The sequence below is a fragment of the Anomaloglossus baeobatrachus genome, chromosome 4 (genome assembly GCF_048569485.1).
Source record: "Anomaloglossus baeobatrachus isolate aAnoBae1 chromosome 4, aAnoBae1.hap1, whole genome shotgun sequence".
Lineage (NCBI taxonomy): Eukaryota > Metazoa > Chordata > Amphibia > Anura > Aromobatidae > Anomaloglossus > Anomaloglossus baeobatrachus.
This window is the reverse complement of record NC_134356.1, coordinates 92,535,444-92,553,278: the sequence shown is the minus strand read 5'-3', so window position 1 is coordinate 92,553,278 and position 17,835 is coordinate 92,535,444. Positions and strand designations below refer to the sequence as shown.

At 50.2% G+C, this 17,835-nt stretch overlaps 1 protein-coding gene across 3 annotated transcripts in view; it reads left to right on the top strand.

Moving 5' to 3' along the window:
- Nucleotides 1-17,835, top strand: part of FBXW11 (F-box and WD repeat domain containing 11) — a 128,094-nt gene that overhangs the window by 69,844 nt on the left and 40,415 nt on the right. For all 3 annotated transcript variants that reach the window (XM_075344466.1, XM_075344465.1, XM_075344464.1), the window contains one exon: nucleotides 9,396-9,533. In XM_075344466.1, coding sequence (XP_075200581.1) covers nucleotides 9,396-9,533 — 138 coding nt within the window. The remainder of the gene's footprint in view (nucleotides 1-9,395; nucleotides 9,534-17,835) is intronic.

Genomic DNA, 17,835 nt, shown 5'->3' with positions numbered 1-17,835 from the left:
TCCTTAATGACACACGTTACCCCTTCCCCTCTGATATAGTTAAGGGTTGGGCTCAGTGTCCCAAGGTGGATCCTCCAGTCTCTAGACTGGCGGCTAGATCCGTAGTAGCAGTGGCTGACGGTTCAACGCTCAAGGATGCCACGGACAGGCAGATAGAGCTCCTAATGAAATCCATCTATGAAGCCATAGCCGCGTCCTTTGCCCCAGCTTTTGCAGCAGTGTGGGCACTCCAGGCTATCTCAGCTTGTCTGTCTGAGATTAATGCGGTCACCCGTACCTCTGCTCCGCAAGTAGCATCTTTAACGTCTCAGGCGTCGGTATTTTCATCCTACGCCATGAATGCTGTCCTGGACTCGGCTAGCCGTACAGCGGTAGCATCCGCCAATTCGGTGGCAGTCCGCAGGGCCATGTGGCTACGCGAATGGAAGGCAGACTCTGCTTCCAAGAAGTTCTTGACCGGTTTGCCCTTTTCTGGCGACCGATTGTTTGGCGAACAATTGGATGAAATTATTAAGCAATCCAAGGGAAAGGACTCGTCCTTACCCCAGCCCAAACCAAAGAGACCTCAGCAACGAAAAATTCAAGCGAGGTTTCGGTCCTTTCGGCGCTCAGCCAGGTCCCAATCCTCATCGTCCAACAGGCCACAGAAGAGCCAGAGAAACTCTTCTGCATGGCGGTCTAAGTCACGTCCTCCAAAGACCGCCGGAGTCACCGTCTCCAAGGCGGCCTCCTCATGACTTTCGGCCTCCCCAAACCGCATCCTCGGTCGGTGGCAGGCTCTCCCGCTTTTGCGACGCCTGGTGGCCACATGTCCAAGACCGATGGGTGAGGGACATTCTGTCTCACGGTTACAGGATAGAGTTCAGCTCTCGTCCTCCGACTCGTTTTTTCAGAACATCTCCGCCCCCTGAGCGAACCGTTGCACTTTTTCAGGCGGTGGACACTCTGAAGACAGAAGGAGTTGTGATCCCCGTTCCCCTTCAGGAACGTGGTCGCGGCTTTTACTCGAACCTGTTCGTGGTACCAAAAAAGGACTGTTCATTCCGTCCCGTTTTGGACCTCAAATTGCTCAACAGACATGTGAGAACCAGGCGGTTTCGCATGGAATCCCTCCGCTCTGTCATCGCTTCGATGTCCCAAGGAGACTTCCTGGCATCAATCGACATCAGGGATGCCTATCTCCACGTGCCGATCGCTCCAGAGCATCAACGCTTCCTGCGTTTCGCCATTGGGGACGAACACCTTCAGTTTGTGGCACTGCCTTTCGGCCTGGCGACAGCCCCACGGGTCTTCACCAAGGTCATGGCATCCGTGGTGGCGGTCCTACATTCTCAGGGCCACTCAGTGATCCCTTACTTAGACGATCTAGTCAAGGCACCCTCCCGGGTGGCATGTCAACACAGTCTGACCGTGGCTCTGGAGACGCTCCAGAGGTTCGGGTGGATCATCAATTTCCCAAAGTCAAAATTGACTCCGACCCAATCACTGACTTACCTCGGGATGGAGTTTCATACTCTCTCAGCGATAGTCAAGCTACCGCTGGACAAACAGCGTTCGCTGCAAACAGGGGTGCAATCTCTCCTTCGGGCCCAGTCACACCCCTTGAGGCGCCTCATGCACTTCCTGGGGAAGATGGTGGCAGCAATGGAGGCAGTTCCCTTTGCGCAGTTTCATCTGCGTCCACTCCAATGGGACATTCTCAGCAAATGGGACAAGAGGTCGACATCCTTAGACAGGAACGTCTCTCTTTCTTCCCACTTCCCTGTCGAAGGGAAAATCTTTCCTGCCCCCATCCTGGGCTGTGGTCACGACGGACGCGAGTCTGTCAGGGTGGGGAGCGGTTTTTCTCCACCACAAGGCTCAGGGAACCTGGACTCCGACAGAGTCCTCCCTTCAGATCAATGTTCTGGAGATAAGGGCAGTGTATCTAGCCCTAAAAGCGTTCCATCAGTGGCTGGAGGGCAGGCAGATCCGCATACAGTCGGACAACGCCACGGCGGTCGCGTACATCAACCACCAGGGCGGCACTCGCAGTCGTCAAGCCTTCCAAGAAGTTCGGCGGATTCTGCTGTGGGCGGAGGCCACAGCCTCCACCATCTCCGCGGTTCACATCCCAGGCGTAGAAAACTGGGAAGCAGACTTTCTCAGTCGCCAGGGCATGGACGCAGGGGAATGGTCTCTTCACCCGGACGTGTTTCAAGAGATCTGTTGCCGCTGGGGAACGCCGGACGTCGATCTAATGGCGTCTCGGCACAACAACAAAGTCCCGGCATTCATGGCACGGTCTCAGGATCACAGAGCTCTGGCGGCGGACGCCTTAGTTCAGGATTGGTCGCAGTTTCGACTGCCTTATGTATTCCCTCCTCTGGCAATGCTGCCCAGAGTGTTGCGCAAGATCAGGTCCGACTGCCGCCGCGCCATCCTCGTCGCTCCAGACTGGCCGAGGAGGTCGTGGTACCCGGACTTGTGGCACCTCACGGTGGGTCAACCGTGGGCGCTCCCAGACCGACCAGACTTGCTGTCTCAAGGGCCATTTCTCCATCTGAATTCTGCGGCCCTCAACCTGACTGTGTGGCCATTGAGTCCTGGCTCCTAGCGTCCTCAGGGTTATCTCAAGAGATCATTGCCACTATGAGACAGGCCAGGAAACCAACGTCCGCCAAGATCTATCACAGGGCTTGGAGGATCTTCTTAGCCTGGTGCTCTGATAAGGGGTTTACCCCCTGGCCGTTTGCCTTACCCACGTTTCTTTCCTTCCTTCAATCTGGAATGGACAAGGGTTTGTCTCTCGGCTCTCTCAAGGGACAAGTCTCGGCGCTTTCCGTGTTTTTTCAAAAGCGTCTAGCCAGGCTTCCGCAGGTCCGCACGTTCCTGCAGGGAGCTTGCCACATAGTTCCACCTTACAAGCGTCCGCTGGAACCCTGGGATCTCAACAGGGTTCTACGGGCTCTTCAGAAACCACCTTTCGAGCCGCTGAAGGATGTCTCTCTATCACGTCTTTCGCAGAAGGTGGCATTTCTAGTGGCAGTCACATCACTCCGAAGAGTGTCAGAGCTTGCAGCGCTGTCATGCAAAGCCCCCTTCCTGGTATTTCACCAGGATAAGGTGGTTCTGCGTCCGGTCCCGGACTTTCTCCCCAAAGTGGTGTCCCCTTTTCATCTCAATCAGGATATTTCCTTACCTTCATTTTGCCCTCATCCAATTCACCAATGTGAAAAGGATTTGCATTTGTTAGATCTAGTGAGAGCACTCCGGATCTACGTGTCTCGCACGACGCCACTGCGCCGTTCTGATGCGCTCTTTGTCCTTGTCGCTGGCCAGCGTAAGGGGTCGCAGGCTTCCAAGTCAACCTTGGCTCGGTGGATCAAGGAACCGATTTTTGAAGCCTACCGTTCTTCTGGGCTTCCGATTCCTTCAGGGCTGAAAGCCCATTCTACCAGAGCCGTGGGTGCGTCCTGGGCTTTGCGGCACCGGGCGACGGCTCAGCAGGTGTGTCAGGCAGCTACCTGGTCTAGTCTGCACACTTTCACGAAACACTATCAGGTGCATACCTATGCTTCGGCAGATGCCAGTCTAGGTAGGCTAGTCCTTCAGGCGGCGGTTGCCCACCTGTAAGAGGAGGGCCGTTGTTGGCTCTTTTTCTCAGGGTATTCTTTTACCCACCCAGGGACTGCTTTTGGACGTCCCAATTGTCTGGGTCTCCCAATGGAGCGACAAAGAAGAAGGGAATTTTGTTTACTTACTGTAAATTCCTTTTCTTTTAGCTCCTATTGGGAGACCCAGCACCCGCCCCTGTTCCCTTCGGGCTGGTTGTTCTTTTGTGTACACATGTTGTTCATGTTGAATTGTTCTTTTGGTTCATGGTTTTCAGTTCTCCGAACATCCTTCGGATTGAGTTTACCTTAGACCAATTTATAAGTATCCTCCTTCCTGCTTTTGCACCAAAACTGAGGAGCCCGTGATGCACGGGGGGGTGTATAGGCAGAGGGGAGGGGTTACACTTTTTAAAGTGTAATACTTTGTGTGGCCTCCGGAGGCAGAAGCTATACACCCAATTGTCTGGGTCTCCCAATAGGAGCTAGAAGAAAAGGAATTTACGGGAAGTAAACAAAATTCCCTTCTTCTGGGAAACGGTGCGCTCCTGATTGCCATTTCATTCCTGCGTAATGGTTCAGTCATCAGTCTCAACAGTGCGCTCTCCAATGCTGCTAGCAGTCAACTTTGTATCCGCGACATTGGGGAGGTGCAAGAGCACTGAGGCTGGTCTGATCCAGTGTTCTGGCTACGCCATCAGAGCGCAGCCATCAGTCTGAACACTGCGCTGTTCTATGCTGCTAGCAGTCAGGTGGGTATCTGCAGCATTGGAAAGTTGCAGGAGCATGTAGGCTGGCCTGATCCAGTGTTCTGGCTACGCCATCAGAGCAGCGCTTGCTAGCTGTATAGGAAACAAGTCGGGATATACAGTACAGACCAAAAGTTTGGACACACCTTCTCATTCAAAGAGTTTTCTTTATTTTCATGACTCTGAACATTGTAGTTTCACATTCAAGGCATCAAAACTATGAATTAACACATGTGGAATGAAATACTTAACAAAAAAGTGTGAAACAACTGAAAATATGTCTTATATTCTAGGTTCTTCAAAGTAGCCACCTTTTGCTTTGATTACTGCTCTGCATACTCTGTGGCATTCTCTTGATGAGCTTCAAGAGCTGGTCACCGGAAATGGTTTTCACTTCACAGGTGTGCCCTGTCAGGTTTAATAAGTGGGATTTCTTGCCTTATAAATGGGGTTGGGACCATCAGTTGTGTTGTGCAGAAGTCTGGTGGATATACAGTTGATAGTTCTACTGAATAGACTGTTAGCTGCTTTTTTTCTTGCCATAATACAAAGTAAAGAAAAACGAGTGGCCATCATTACTTTAAGAAATTTAAGGTCAGTCGGTCCGAAAAATTGGGAAAACTTTTAAACGCTACAAAGAAACTGGCTCACATGAGGACCGCCCCAGGAAAGGAAGACCAAGAGTAACCTCTGCTGCGGAGGATAAGTTTATCCGAGTCACCGCCCTCAGAAATCGCAGGTTAACAGCAGCTCAGATTAGAGACCAGGTCAATGCCACACAGAGTAGGTTTTAGCAGCAGACCCATCTCTAGAACAACTGTTAAGAGGAGACTTTGTGCAGCAGGCCTTCATGGTAAAATAGCTGCTAGGAAACCACTGCTAAGGACAGGCAACAAGCAGAAGAGACTTGTTTGGGCTAAAGAACACAAGGAATGGATATTAGACCAGTGGAAATCTGTGCTTTGGTCTGATGAGTCCAAATTTGAGATCTTTGGATCCAACCACCGTGTCTTTGTGCGACGCAGAAAAAGTGAATGGATGGACTCTACATGCCTGGTTCCCATCGTGAAGCATGGAGAAGGTGGTGGTGTGATGGTGGGGGGGTGCTTTGCTGGTGACACTGTTGGGATTTTATTCAAAATTGTAGGCACACTGAACCAGCATGGCTACCACAGCATCTTGCAGCGGCATGCTATTCCATCCGGTTTGCGTTTAGTTGGACCATCATTTATTTTTCAACAGGAGAATGACCTCAAACACACCTCCAGGCTGTGTAAGGGCTATTTGACTAGGAAGGAGAGTGATGTGGTGCTATGCCAGATGACCTGGCCTCCAGTCACCAGACCTGAACCTAATCGAGATGGTTTGGGGTGAGCTGCACTGCAGAGTGAAGGCAAAAGGGCCAACAAGTGCTAAGCATTTCTGGGAACTTCTTCAAGACTATTGGTAGACCATTTCTGGTGACTACCTCTTGAAGCTCATCAAGAGAATGCCAAAAGTGTGCAAAGCAGTAATCAAAGCAAAAGGTGGCTACTTTGAAGAACCTAGAATATAAGACATATTTTCAGTTTCACACTTTTTTGTTTAGTATTTCATTCCACATGTGTTAATTCATAGGTTTGATGCCTTCAATGTGAATCTACAATTTTCAGAGTCATAAAAATAAAGAAAACTCTGTGAATGAGAAGGTATGTCCAAACTTTTGGTCTGTACTGTACTTCAGTTAACAGGTGGAAAGATTCTATGGAGTGGGCATAGAGCAGAGCCTGCTCAATACACAGTGGGTGCTGGGTTTTGCAGCGTTATTCGCCTATAGCTCCAGTAATTAAAGCCCTGTCGTTTAAGGCTGCTTTCACACATCCGGTTTTAGCAGAGCCGGCCAATGCGGCTCTAAAACCTATGCAACGGATGCGGCGACAATATTGCATCCTTTGCATAAGTCTTTGACATGCGGCCCGTACGTTTTTTGCCGCTTGTGGCACGCTACTGAGCATGCGCAGTGGAAAAATCGCATGCGGTGGCCGGATGCGGTGTTTGCTGCAGGACGCCGCATGCGGCGTCCATAGGCATGCATTGCAAATCGCGCCACAACGGGCGGATGCGGCGCATTTTTTTTTTTTTTTTTGCCGGACAAAAAAACGTGCCAGGCAAAAACCGGACCGAACGCAAGCCCATGCAGCACAATCCGGCACTAATGAAAGTCTATGCAAAAAAAACGCAACCGGCAGCAAAAAAAAAAAAACGGTTGCGGTTTTTCTGCAAAGCGCCGGATTGTGCCGCACAGGAAAAACCGGAGGTGTGAAAGCAGCCTAACCTCCTTAGTTGCCATAGTCAATTACAAACACTACTACTGAGTGTTTGGGGGAGGATGGAGTCTTTTGTCAAGAAGTGTAATGAAGGCCTGTGTGTCTGTAATCCATCTCTCACTTCTTTCGTCTCCTTTCTCTTATTGTAACTTCTCTCTCGTCACTACTTTCAACTTCTCCCTCTTCTTTCTTTCTCCTAGGCTTAGTTCACACAAGCAACTTTTTACAGATACATTGCAATTATTTAACATTTAAATTTTTAATAACTGCTGTATAGAATCAAATTGCATGCGGATGACAGATGATCATTTACTCATTTCAGTTTTCTGGACGAAAAGTGGATGATTTTTTACTCCTTTGCCATAGTTATGTTATCCTTATGTTATGTGTGCAATCTGTTTTTATATCTCAGCAGTTATTAAAAATTTACAACAGTGTATATATAGTTTCATTTGTTAAAGATTAACCATATATCCTTAAAATTTGAAGATTAAAGTGGCTCAGTATGCAGCCCAATTTTATTTGAATTTCTTTTGCACACCCATAGACTTCAGTAGGTTAGTCTCATCCAACAAGCGTAAGAAACTAGTGGCTGCTACATTTATTCAACTCCCTCAACCCCCACTCCCTCAGTTTTAGTGCACTTTTCATGGACAGCCCTCAGACCAAAGATAGTGTCATGTGAATTTGGACTCTCGCTCACTCTCATTTTCTCTTGTCGTACTATAATTGTACTGAACGATAGGATAAGTGACATAACATGAAGATCAAAAAAAGCTAATATATTGCAATCATCATTTTAAATTAGCACTGTGTACTTAATTGCTCATTTTGCCCTTCTACTCAGTTAATTCTTCTTTTTTCCATTAGGTCTATGATTTTACGTGATTAAAACCCAACTATCTGAATCCTTCTAAGCTCTATGTGGAAACAAGAAGTCCTTTTTCCTGCATGAGTTGTCCCCCTCTTCAACTCCTGACCCAGCTGCTCTGTTCCTCCACCTGCAAGCAGCTTTGCAGTGATGACTGTTTTTAATCACATGATGTCATAGACATAATGGAAAAAAGTATTAGTAGAAGGGCAAAATGATCCGTCAGATTTGTAATATGATGGCAATTTATTAACGGTATAAACATTTTGATGGGAGTGCTTCTTTAACGCCCCTGTACATATTAGACTGTCAGCCAAAACCACCAATATCAACCGGTTCAGCTTTTAGCCTAATTTGTTTACAGGCCTTTCCGATAGCTGATATCCGCGATTTATAAGCATTCAGCATGTCAGATATTTGTCCTGTGGATCCTTTTGTTCTTGGCAAGATAAGCTGCTGCCAATGATGTCTGGCAACAGATCTCCCACAAACACAGTGAGTGCTTCTGTGTATGGGAAAGTCAGGCAAGATACCTGGCGATGAGCGATTGGTCAAACTCTCCTTTGACCTACAGCCTTAGTCATGGCAGATACTATCTATTAGAGGTCTTTAATGTTTATATAATAACAAATGGTATTGGGGAGTATAACTAATGCCTCCATCACTGATGTGTAACTGCTGAACAGAAGTTGAACCTAAATGATTTGTCTTTCTTTCGATTTATGTAACTATACATTTTAAGAACAACCTCTTTAGAAAGGGAATAATGTGGGGGGGCTCCTGTCCAGTAAATAAGTAGAACCCGTATTCATAAATTAGATACTTGGCATGTCATCTGGATATGAATTAATCTACATTTTAGATGATAAGCTTTCAGGACCTTTTGGATTTCTGTAATCCCAATTACTGTGACGCCTGCCTGGAGCCCACGGACTCAGGATCGGTGAAGCAGGTGAATAGAGGCAACCGCCCACAAAGCAGGAACCTGGGCCCCACAACCCTTTTAACCCCTATACAGGGATCTGGAATTACGACAGGGCCCAGGTGATCGCTGCCCGTGGAAGATTACAGTCCTGAAAAGAGCAGTAACCAGGCAGGGTGAAATCCAGAAGGTAGAATAGGAACAAAAAAAATTGTCAGGCGGGAGAGTGGTCAGATATCAAGCTAAGGGTCAAAACCGGAGCTAGCAGTGAATTACAGAAACGGCAGGCAGAAGAATGGTCGGGTAAACAAGCTAAGGATCAGAACCGGAGCTAGCAGCTAAGTACAGGAACGGCAGGCAGAAGAGTGGTCAGGTAATCAAGCTAAGGTCAATATGTGGGAATATAAACAAACAGCAAGGAACCAGTCTAGCAGGGATTTACAGGACTATATCTGGCACCTGCCAGCAGAAAGGAGAAAGCATAAGAGGGGTGTGGTGCCTTCCTATTGGCCCCAGCTGAAAGGTAACTACTCAGTCGAAAGGCACACACCGCCACAGTCAACCAGTGGTACTGCAGGTCCTGGTGAAACCCAGCCTAATAGATGAGCGGAGCCTGCGCCCGGCAGAGCCACTGACTGCTCCCCCGTCCCCAGCGCCGCCCACAGTGGTGACGAGGCAGTTTCTGGTGATTGAAGCAGAAGTCGACTCTGGTGTAGATGTGACAATTACCTAGTCGCGTTCACCCATGAAAATGTTATTTCAGCCCTGTGTGATACCCCATGCTGGTGGAAAACCATGTGTCTTCTTGATCTCCCATTCCGGTGTCTTTTCATGTTCTATTACAACCAAAGTTGCAGAGATGGCATTTGTAATTTTGTGTTTGATGGATTTATTATTATTATTATTTCTTCTCGTATTAATAGACTTTTTTTTTTTTTTTTCTTTTTCACTTAGACAATAGAAGCAAACTGGAGATGCGGAAGGCATAATCTCCAGAGAATCCAGTGCCGTTCTGAGAACAGCAAAGGGGTTTACTGTCTTCAGTATGATGATGAGAAGATAATCAGTGGACTGCGGGATAACTCCATTAAGGTAAGATGTGGTCAGTTATTAAACGGGAGTTTTGCTGATCAGCGGCAGGGTGTGGAGCTGGGCCCCTCGGTCTGATATTAATGGCCTACCCAAAGGATTGTAACCATGTTGTATCACTTTGTATAAAGTGATATTAAAAGTAATATAAGTATTCATCACTTTATGGCACAAATTCGTTTGTAAAAAGTTCACTGGAAATGATCCAGACTTAAAGAACGTCATGCCATGTTGTAAGAGGCACAGGGTGTGGCCTGAAACCAATGCACATTTATAGAACCTGTCATGGGCAGTCACCTGTCATTTTCATTTAACCCTTCCCACCCTATGGTGTATTATATAATGATCTCGTCAGTACTATTACTGCAGTGAGGATGTGCTGGCTCGGGAGCGGAGCACACACTGGAAGGAGCGGTATCAGCTGTTATACTCTGCGGCATTCAGTGATAATGCTTATCTACACAGCTTAAGACTTTAGATGCTGTATTTTATAGTTGACAGCTGGAGGGGGGTCCCTTTGCACCTCAATTGGTTGTCCCTGACCAGATATATTACAAATATTCTTATTTTCATGTGTACTATTGATTTTATGAAATAAAAATTAAAACAGCGGTTACATAATAAAGGGAAATGGACATCAGAAAATAGCCTATGAATCTTACCTTGTGCATCTGTATGCATTCACATAATAATTTCAATGGCTCCTGTATATAAGAGCCTAGGCCACTGTGTAGAGCATAAACACTGTATAATACTCAGAAGGTCGCCTCGGTGCACAACAGTCGGATGGGTGGCGCCGTTCTCCATTACCGGTGCCTCCCCTTTCGGCCATCTTGGTCTTCCTTATTCTGAAGCCGCGGTGCATGATGCATCTACGTGAGCAGATCAAAGTGCGCCTGTGCAGGACCTCAATGCCAGCGCGTGTGTATGACGTAGACTCGTCATGCACCGCGGCCTTAGAATAAGGAAGACCAAGATGGCCGAAAGGGGAAGCGCCGGTCCTGGAGAACGTTGCCACCCATCCGTCTGCTGTGCATCGGAGCAACCTTCTAGGTGAATATTATAAAGTGATTTTTATGTTCTACACAGCGGCCTGGGCTCTTATATACAGCATGTTAGAATGCTGTATATAAGAGCCCAGTGGTGGTGGCCGCAGCTTATAGCCCGAAAAAGTGGTGACAGGTTCCCTTTAAGAATCTGTGTGTTTTCCAAAGATGACTCGGCCAGGATGATGTACCATCCCAACGACTCTGGTTTGACATACACTATGGCAAAACCACAAAATGTTGTAGTTTTAGCTATGAATTCCATTGTAGTTATGTAATTACTTCCAAGGGCATGAGGTCAGATTAATAGGCGATATTCTCATGTCAGGTTCCTGAAAAAAAAAAGAAAATTGCAATTTCTTTGTCGCTCCATTGGGAGACCCAGACAATTGGGTGTATAGCTTCTGCCTCTGGAGGCCACATAAAGTATTACACTTTAAAAAGTGTAACCCCTCCCCTCTGCCTATACACCCTCCCGTGGACCACGGGCTCCTCAGTTTTATGCTTTGTGTGGAAGGAGGCACACATCCACTCATGCATTCTCATACATAGTTATGTCGGATGGAAGAAAAGAGGACCCCGATGGGGCCCCCGGCATGTTCCCTTCTCACCCCACTATGTCGGCGGTGTTGTTAAGGTTGAGGTACCCATTGCGGGTACGGAGGCTGGAGCCACATGCCGTCTCCTTCACCATCCCTTATGCGGCTCTGGGAGAAGTGGGATCCTGAGCAGTCATCCATTTGCTGGGACCGTGCTCCATCCGCAGCCCCTGGTGGAACCTGCCGGACCGGAGCCTCTTCAACCCCAGGGACCGGGCCCTGCAACTTGAAGGTACTCTGTGTCCCCATGGGGGGACTGTACAGGGAGCGCACCTTCTTCCCGGAAGCCGCGGTAGTTGTAAAACTGAGGAGCCCGGCGGACTTCCGCGCCGACCGTGCCTGCTTGTCGGGCGCGGCCTCAAATTTAGTCCCCGGCTTCGCCGCGGCCTAGTCGCGAAAATCCCGCCCCCGGGCCTGCCTGTCAGGGGTAAGGGCGGGATTACCGACATGACGTCGGATGTGAGGGCTGGAGCATCCTGCATGTCTCCCTCCCCCCTCATTGACCACTGAGGGGACCCCAGATTCCCGCTCTTTGCTGGCGCCGCCCTTGGCCCCACTCCTCCCCTGAGAGCTCCGGCAGCCATTTTTTGCATTCTGCCGGTGGATGCTTCTCAGTGACACAGCTCTGCAGCTCCGGGGGATCCACGACAGGGAATTTGGAGGACTCACTCCGCTTGTTAGCGGTCGGTAAGCCACACCGGTCACCCGGTGCTGGTCCCCCTAGGGTGCCGGAATAGATAGATATATATATAGATATATATATATATATATATATATATATATATATATATATATATATATATATATATATATATATATATATATATATATATATATATATATATATATATATATATATATATATATATATATATATATATATATATATATATATATATATATCTGTTCGGTCAGGCTGTATACCCTTTTCCCATATACCCTCAGTGGTCACTCTCCTAGGAGACAACAGCATGTCGTCCACAAGGAGCAAAGCTACTAAGGCACAGGTTTTTTCGCGGCCTGTACCTCTTGTGGGGCTATGTTGCCTGCGGGATCCACCTACCCTCACTGTGAGCAATGCTCGACTCCTGCCTCGCTTGCTCAGCCGGAGCCTCGGGCACTTGTGGGCCCCTCGGCTCATGTAGATCCCCCTGCTCCCCCTGAGCAGGCTGCAGGGACAGAGTCACTGGTGTTGGCCTCTTTCGCTGAGAAACTCTGTCACTTTCTCAATCCATTGCACAGTCTATGGACAAATGGTCATCTAAGCTCCTTGAGGCATTGCAGTCCAGACCGGGCCCTTCACAGGCCCCGGCCCCTGTTAGCTTGTCTCCTCCAGGCCCCTCTCGGTCTGCGCCGCAGCGCGCTGCCAGGTTAGCCCCTAGGTCTCAGGCGGAGGACTCCTGCCCGGACCGCAGTCCCAGACCGGCTAAGCGGTCTCGCTGGGACTCTTCCCCGGCCTCCTCACGCTGCTCGGGATCCCAGCTTGAGGACTCTCAGGAAGACGAGGCGGACGTGGGAGCTCAGGGCTCTGACCCTGACTTCGCCCTTAACCTTGATACACCTGAGGGGGACGCCTTAGTAAATGATCTTATCTCGTCCATCAACCAGGTGTTGGATCTCTCACCCCCGCCTCCTCCTGTAGAAGAGTCGGCTTCTCAGCAGGAGAAACACCAATTTCGGTTCCCCAAACGTACGCACAATACATTTTTTGATCACTCTAACTTCAGGGATGCTGTCCAGAAGCCCAGAGCGGTCCCGGACAAGCGCTTTGCTAAACGGCACACTGACACGCGTTATCCCTTTCCATCTGAAGTCGTTAAGGGCTGGGCACACTCTCCCAAGGTGGATCCTCCAGTCTCCAGATTGGCTGCTAGGTCCGTTGTGTCTGTTGCCGATGGCTCATCCCTGAAGGATGCCACTGACAGACAGAGCTCTTGGTGAAGTCTATCTATGAGGCCACGGGCGCGTCTTTCGCCCCGGCCTTTGCGGCTGTGTGGGCTCTCCAAGCAATCTCGGCTTGTCTGACTGAGATTAATGCTGTCACACGGAATTCTGCTCCGCATGTTTCTTCTTTGACCTCTCAGGCATCAGCCTTTTCGTCCTACGCCATGAACTCCGTCCTGGACTCCACTAGCCGTACGGCTGTAGCATCTGCTAACTCCGTGGCAGTCCGCAGGGCCATGTGGCTGCGCGAATGGAAAGCAGACTCTGCTTCCAAAAGGTTCTTAACTGGTTTGCCTTTTTCTGGCGACCGTTTATTTGGCGAACGATTGGATGAGATTATTAAGTTCATCCTCCTTACCCCAGTCCAAACCTAAGAGACCTCAGCAGAGAAAAAAACAATCGAGGTTTCGGTCCTTTCGTCCCTCCGCCAATCCCAATCCTCTTCGTCCAACAGGCCGGAGAAAGGCCAGAGGAACTCCTATGCATGGCGGTCCAAGTCACACCCCCAAAAGGCCGCAGGAGGCACTGCCTCCAAGACGGCCTCCTCATGACTCTCGGCCTCCCCTAGCCACATCCTCGGTCGGTGGCAGGCTCTCCCGCTTTGGCGACGCCTGGTGGCCACATGTTCAAGACCGATGGGTGAGAGACATTCTGTCTCATGGTTACAGGATAGAGTTCAGCTCCCGACCTAACGGCTCGTTTCTTCAGAACCTCTCCGCCCCCCGCACAGGCCGACGCACTTTTTCAGGCACTGGACGCTCTAAAGAGCGAAGGAGTTGTGATTCCCGTTCCCCTTCAGGAACGTGGTCACGGATTTTACTCCAACTTGTTCGTGGTGCCAAAAAAGGACGGGTCATTCCGTCCCGTTCTGGACCTCAAGCTACTCAACAGACATGTGAGAACCAGACGGTTTCGGATGGAATCTCTCCGCTCGGTCATCGCCTCGATGTCACAAGGAGACTTCCTAGCATCGATCGACATCAAGGATGCTTATCTCCATGTGCCGATCGCACCCGAACATCAACGTTTCCTGCGTTTCGCCATCGGAGACGAACACCACCTCCTTTCGGCCTGGCGACAGCCCCACGGGTTTTCACCAAAGTCATGGCATCCGTCGTGGCGGTCCTGCACTCTCAGGGCCACTCGGTGATCCCCTACTTAGACGATCTCCTAGTCAGGGCCCCTTCTCGGGTGGCGTGTCAACAAAGCCTTACCGTCGCTCTGGCGACTCTCCAGCAGTTCAGGTGGATCATCAATTTCCCGAAATCCAAGTTGACACCGACCCAATCACTGACTTACCTCGGGATGGAGTTTCATACCCAGCCAGCGTTAGTCAAGCTACCGCGGGACAAACGGCTTTCTCTGCAGGCGGGGGTGCAATCACTTCTTCGGAGTCAGTCACACCCCTTAAGGCGCCTCATGCACTTCCTGGGGAAGATGGTTGCAGCTATGGAGGCAGTGCCGTTCGCGCAATTCCATCTACGGCCACTCCAATGGGACATTCTTCGCAAATGGGACAAGAGTGCGGCTTCCCTCGACAAGAACATCTCTCTTTCTTTGTCGCTCCTAATTGGGAGACCCAGACAATTGGGTGTATAGCTACTGCCTCCGGAGGCCACACAAAGTATTACACTTTAAAAAGTGTAACCCCTCCCCTTCTGGCTATACACCCTCCCGTGGGATCACGGGCTCCTCAGTTTTCATGCTTTGTGCGAAGGAGGCACACATACACGCATAGCTCCACTGTTTAGTCAGCAGCAGCTGCTGACTATGTCGGATGGAAGAAAAGAGGGCCCATACTAGGGCCCCCAGCATGCTCCCTTCTCACCCCACTTTTTGTCGGCGGTGTTTAAGGTTGAGGTACCCATTGCGGGTACGGAGGCTGGAGCCCACATGCTGCATCCTTCCCCATCCCCCTTAGGGCTCTGGGTGAAGTGGGATTTTACCGGTCTCCAGGCACTGAGACCGTGCTCCATCCACAGCCCCTGGAGAACCTGCTGGAATGGAGCTGAGTATCGTCAGGGACAGGCCCTGCTACGTTAAGGTACTCTGTGTCCCCGTACATATCGCGCGCACACCGCAGCGTTGCTGGGTGTGTTAGTGCGCCGGGGACAACAGCGCTGCGCGCTGGTGCCATTCCTATCTACAGCTTTGCTGAGAGGGGACATGTAATTGAAACTGCCGCGCGGCCGCTGCTGTCAGTTTTTTTTTTTTTCGCTGCGGCGTGGCTGGGACTTGTGGTGCGCCGGGGACTTCCGCGCTGGCCGTGCATATATCACGGCCGCGCTTATTACTCGAGTCCCCGGCTTTTTGCGGCCTAGTTCCGTTTCGTTCCCGCCCCCAGGCCTGCCAGTCAGGGGAAGGGCGGGACGCTGTACAGAACGTCAGCGCAGAGGGCTGGAGTCTGCTTTGCATACTCCAGCCCTCACACTGGGCACAGTGGGACGCCAGTTTCCCGCACTTTGTTTGAGGCACGCCCACGGTCCGCCCCTCTTCACAGGACGCCGGCAGCCATTCCTGTCTGCAGTCTGAGCTGGAGAGAGGAGACTGGGAGACCCAGACACGGGATTCTGGTGCCCACACACCCGCTTTTCAGCGGGCGGTAAGCTGCCCTCAAGGGCTGACCCCCACTGATGCCGAAGTGTATATTGTATTTTATGCTTGCAGCTTTACATTGCACTGTACGGTCGCTGGGGATTCTCTGCTATATACCCTCCTAGATTTCTCAGAGGACACAACAGCATGTCGACCGCAAAAAGCAAAGGTGCCAAGGCACAGGCTTTCTATGCTGCTTGTACCGCATGTGGGGCTGTTCTACCGGCAGGTTCCACTGACCCCCACTGTGTGCAGTGCTCGGCCCCTGTGGCACTTGCTCGGCCGGGGCCTCTGCTGGAGGTGACCCAGGCAGAACCTCCTGTGAATACTGTCCAGGTGACAGGGACGGAGTTTGCAGTCTTTGCTGACAGATTGTCTGTGACTATGACTAAAATTCTTGAAACATTGCAGTCTAGACCAGTAACTCAGGCCATGGACACTGTTAACTCATTGCTCCCTGGTCCCCCTCAGTCGGAACAGCTCCGGGATCTGGGGGTGTCTCTTGCATCCCAGGGTGATGGCTCTGACACGGACGACAGTCCCAGACAGCCTAAGCGAGCTCGCTATGAGCGGCCCTCGACTTCATCACACTGGTCAGGGTCCCAGCAGGACTCTCTGTATGATGAGGCGGAGATAGCTGATCAGGATTCTGATCCTGAGACCGCTCTCAATTTGGATACACCAGATGGTGACGCCATAGTGAATGATCTTATACCGTCCATCAATAAAATGTTGGACATTTCTCCCCCTGCTCTTCCTGTGGAGGAGACAGCGTCACAGCAGGAGAAATTCCATTTCAGGTATCCCAAGCGTAAATTAAGTGTATTTCTGGACCACTCTGACTTTAGAGAGGCAATCCAGAAACACCACGCTTATCCGGATAAGCGTTTTTCCAAACGGCTTAAGGATACACGTTATCCTTTTCCACCGGACGTGGTCAAGGGCTGGACCCAGTGTCCCAAGGTGGATCCTCCAATCTCCAGGCTTGCAGCTAGATCCTTGGTTGCAGTGGAAGATGGGGCGGCACTTAAAGATGCCACTGACAGGCAGATGGAGCTCTGGTTGAAATCCATCTATGAAGCTATCGGCGCGTCGTTTGCTCCAGCATTCGCAGCCGTATGGGCACTCCAAGCTATTTCAGCTGGTCTTACACAGATTGACACGGTCACACGTACATCTGCTCCGCAGGTGGCACCCTTAACCTCTCAAATGTCTGCATTTGCGTCTTACGCGATTAATGCTGTCCTAGACTCTACGAGCCGTACGGCAGTGGCGTCTGCCAACTCCGTAGTTTTACGCAGAGCCTTGTGGTTAAGAGAATGGAAGGCAGATTCTGCTTCCAAAAAGTGTTTAACCAGTTTGCCATTTTCTCGTGACCGACTGTTTGGGGAGCGCTTGGATGAAATCATTAAACACTCCAAGGGTAAAGATTCATCTTTACCTCAGCCCAGACAAAATAAACCCCAACAGAGGAGAGGACAGTCGGGGTTTCGGTCCTTTCGAGGCTCAGGCAGGTCCCAATTCTCCTCGTCCAAAAGGACTCAAAAGGATCAGAGGAGCTCAGATTCTTGGCGGACTCAGTCACGCCCAAAAAAGACAGCCGGAAGACCCGCTACCAAGGCGGCTTCCTCATGACTTTCGGCCTCCTCTCTCCGCATCCTCGGTCGGTGGCAGGCTCTCCCGCTTTGGCGACATTTGGCTGCCACAGGTCACAGACCGTTGGTTGACAGACATTCTGTCTCACGGGTACAGGATAGAGTTCAGCTCTCGTCCTCCAACTCGCTTCTTCAGAACTTCTCCACCTCCCGACCGAGCCGATGCTCTGCGGCTAGCGGTGTCCACTCTAAAAGCGGAAGGAGTGGTGACCCCCGTTCCTCTTCAGGAACAAGGTCACGGTTTTTACTCCAACTTGTTTGTGGTGCCAAAAAAGGACGGGTCATTCCGTCCCGTTCTGGATCTAAAACTGCTCAACAAGCACGTAAAAAAAACCAGGCGGTTCCGAATGGAATCCCTTCGCTCCGTCATCGCCTCAATGTCAAGGAGATTTCCTAGCATCTATAGACATCAAGGATGCTTATCTCCACGTGCCGATTGCTCCAGAGCACCAGCGTTTCCTACGCT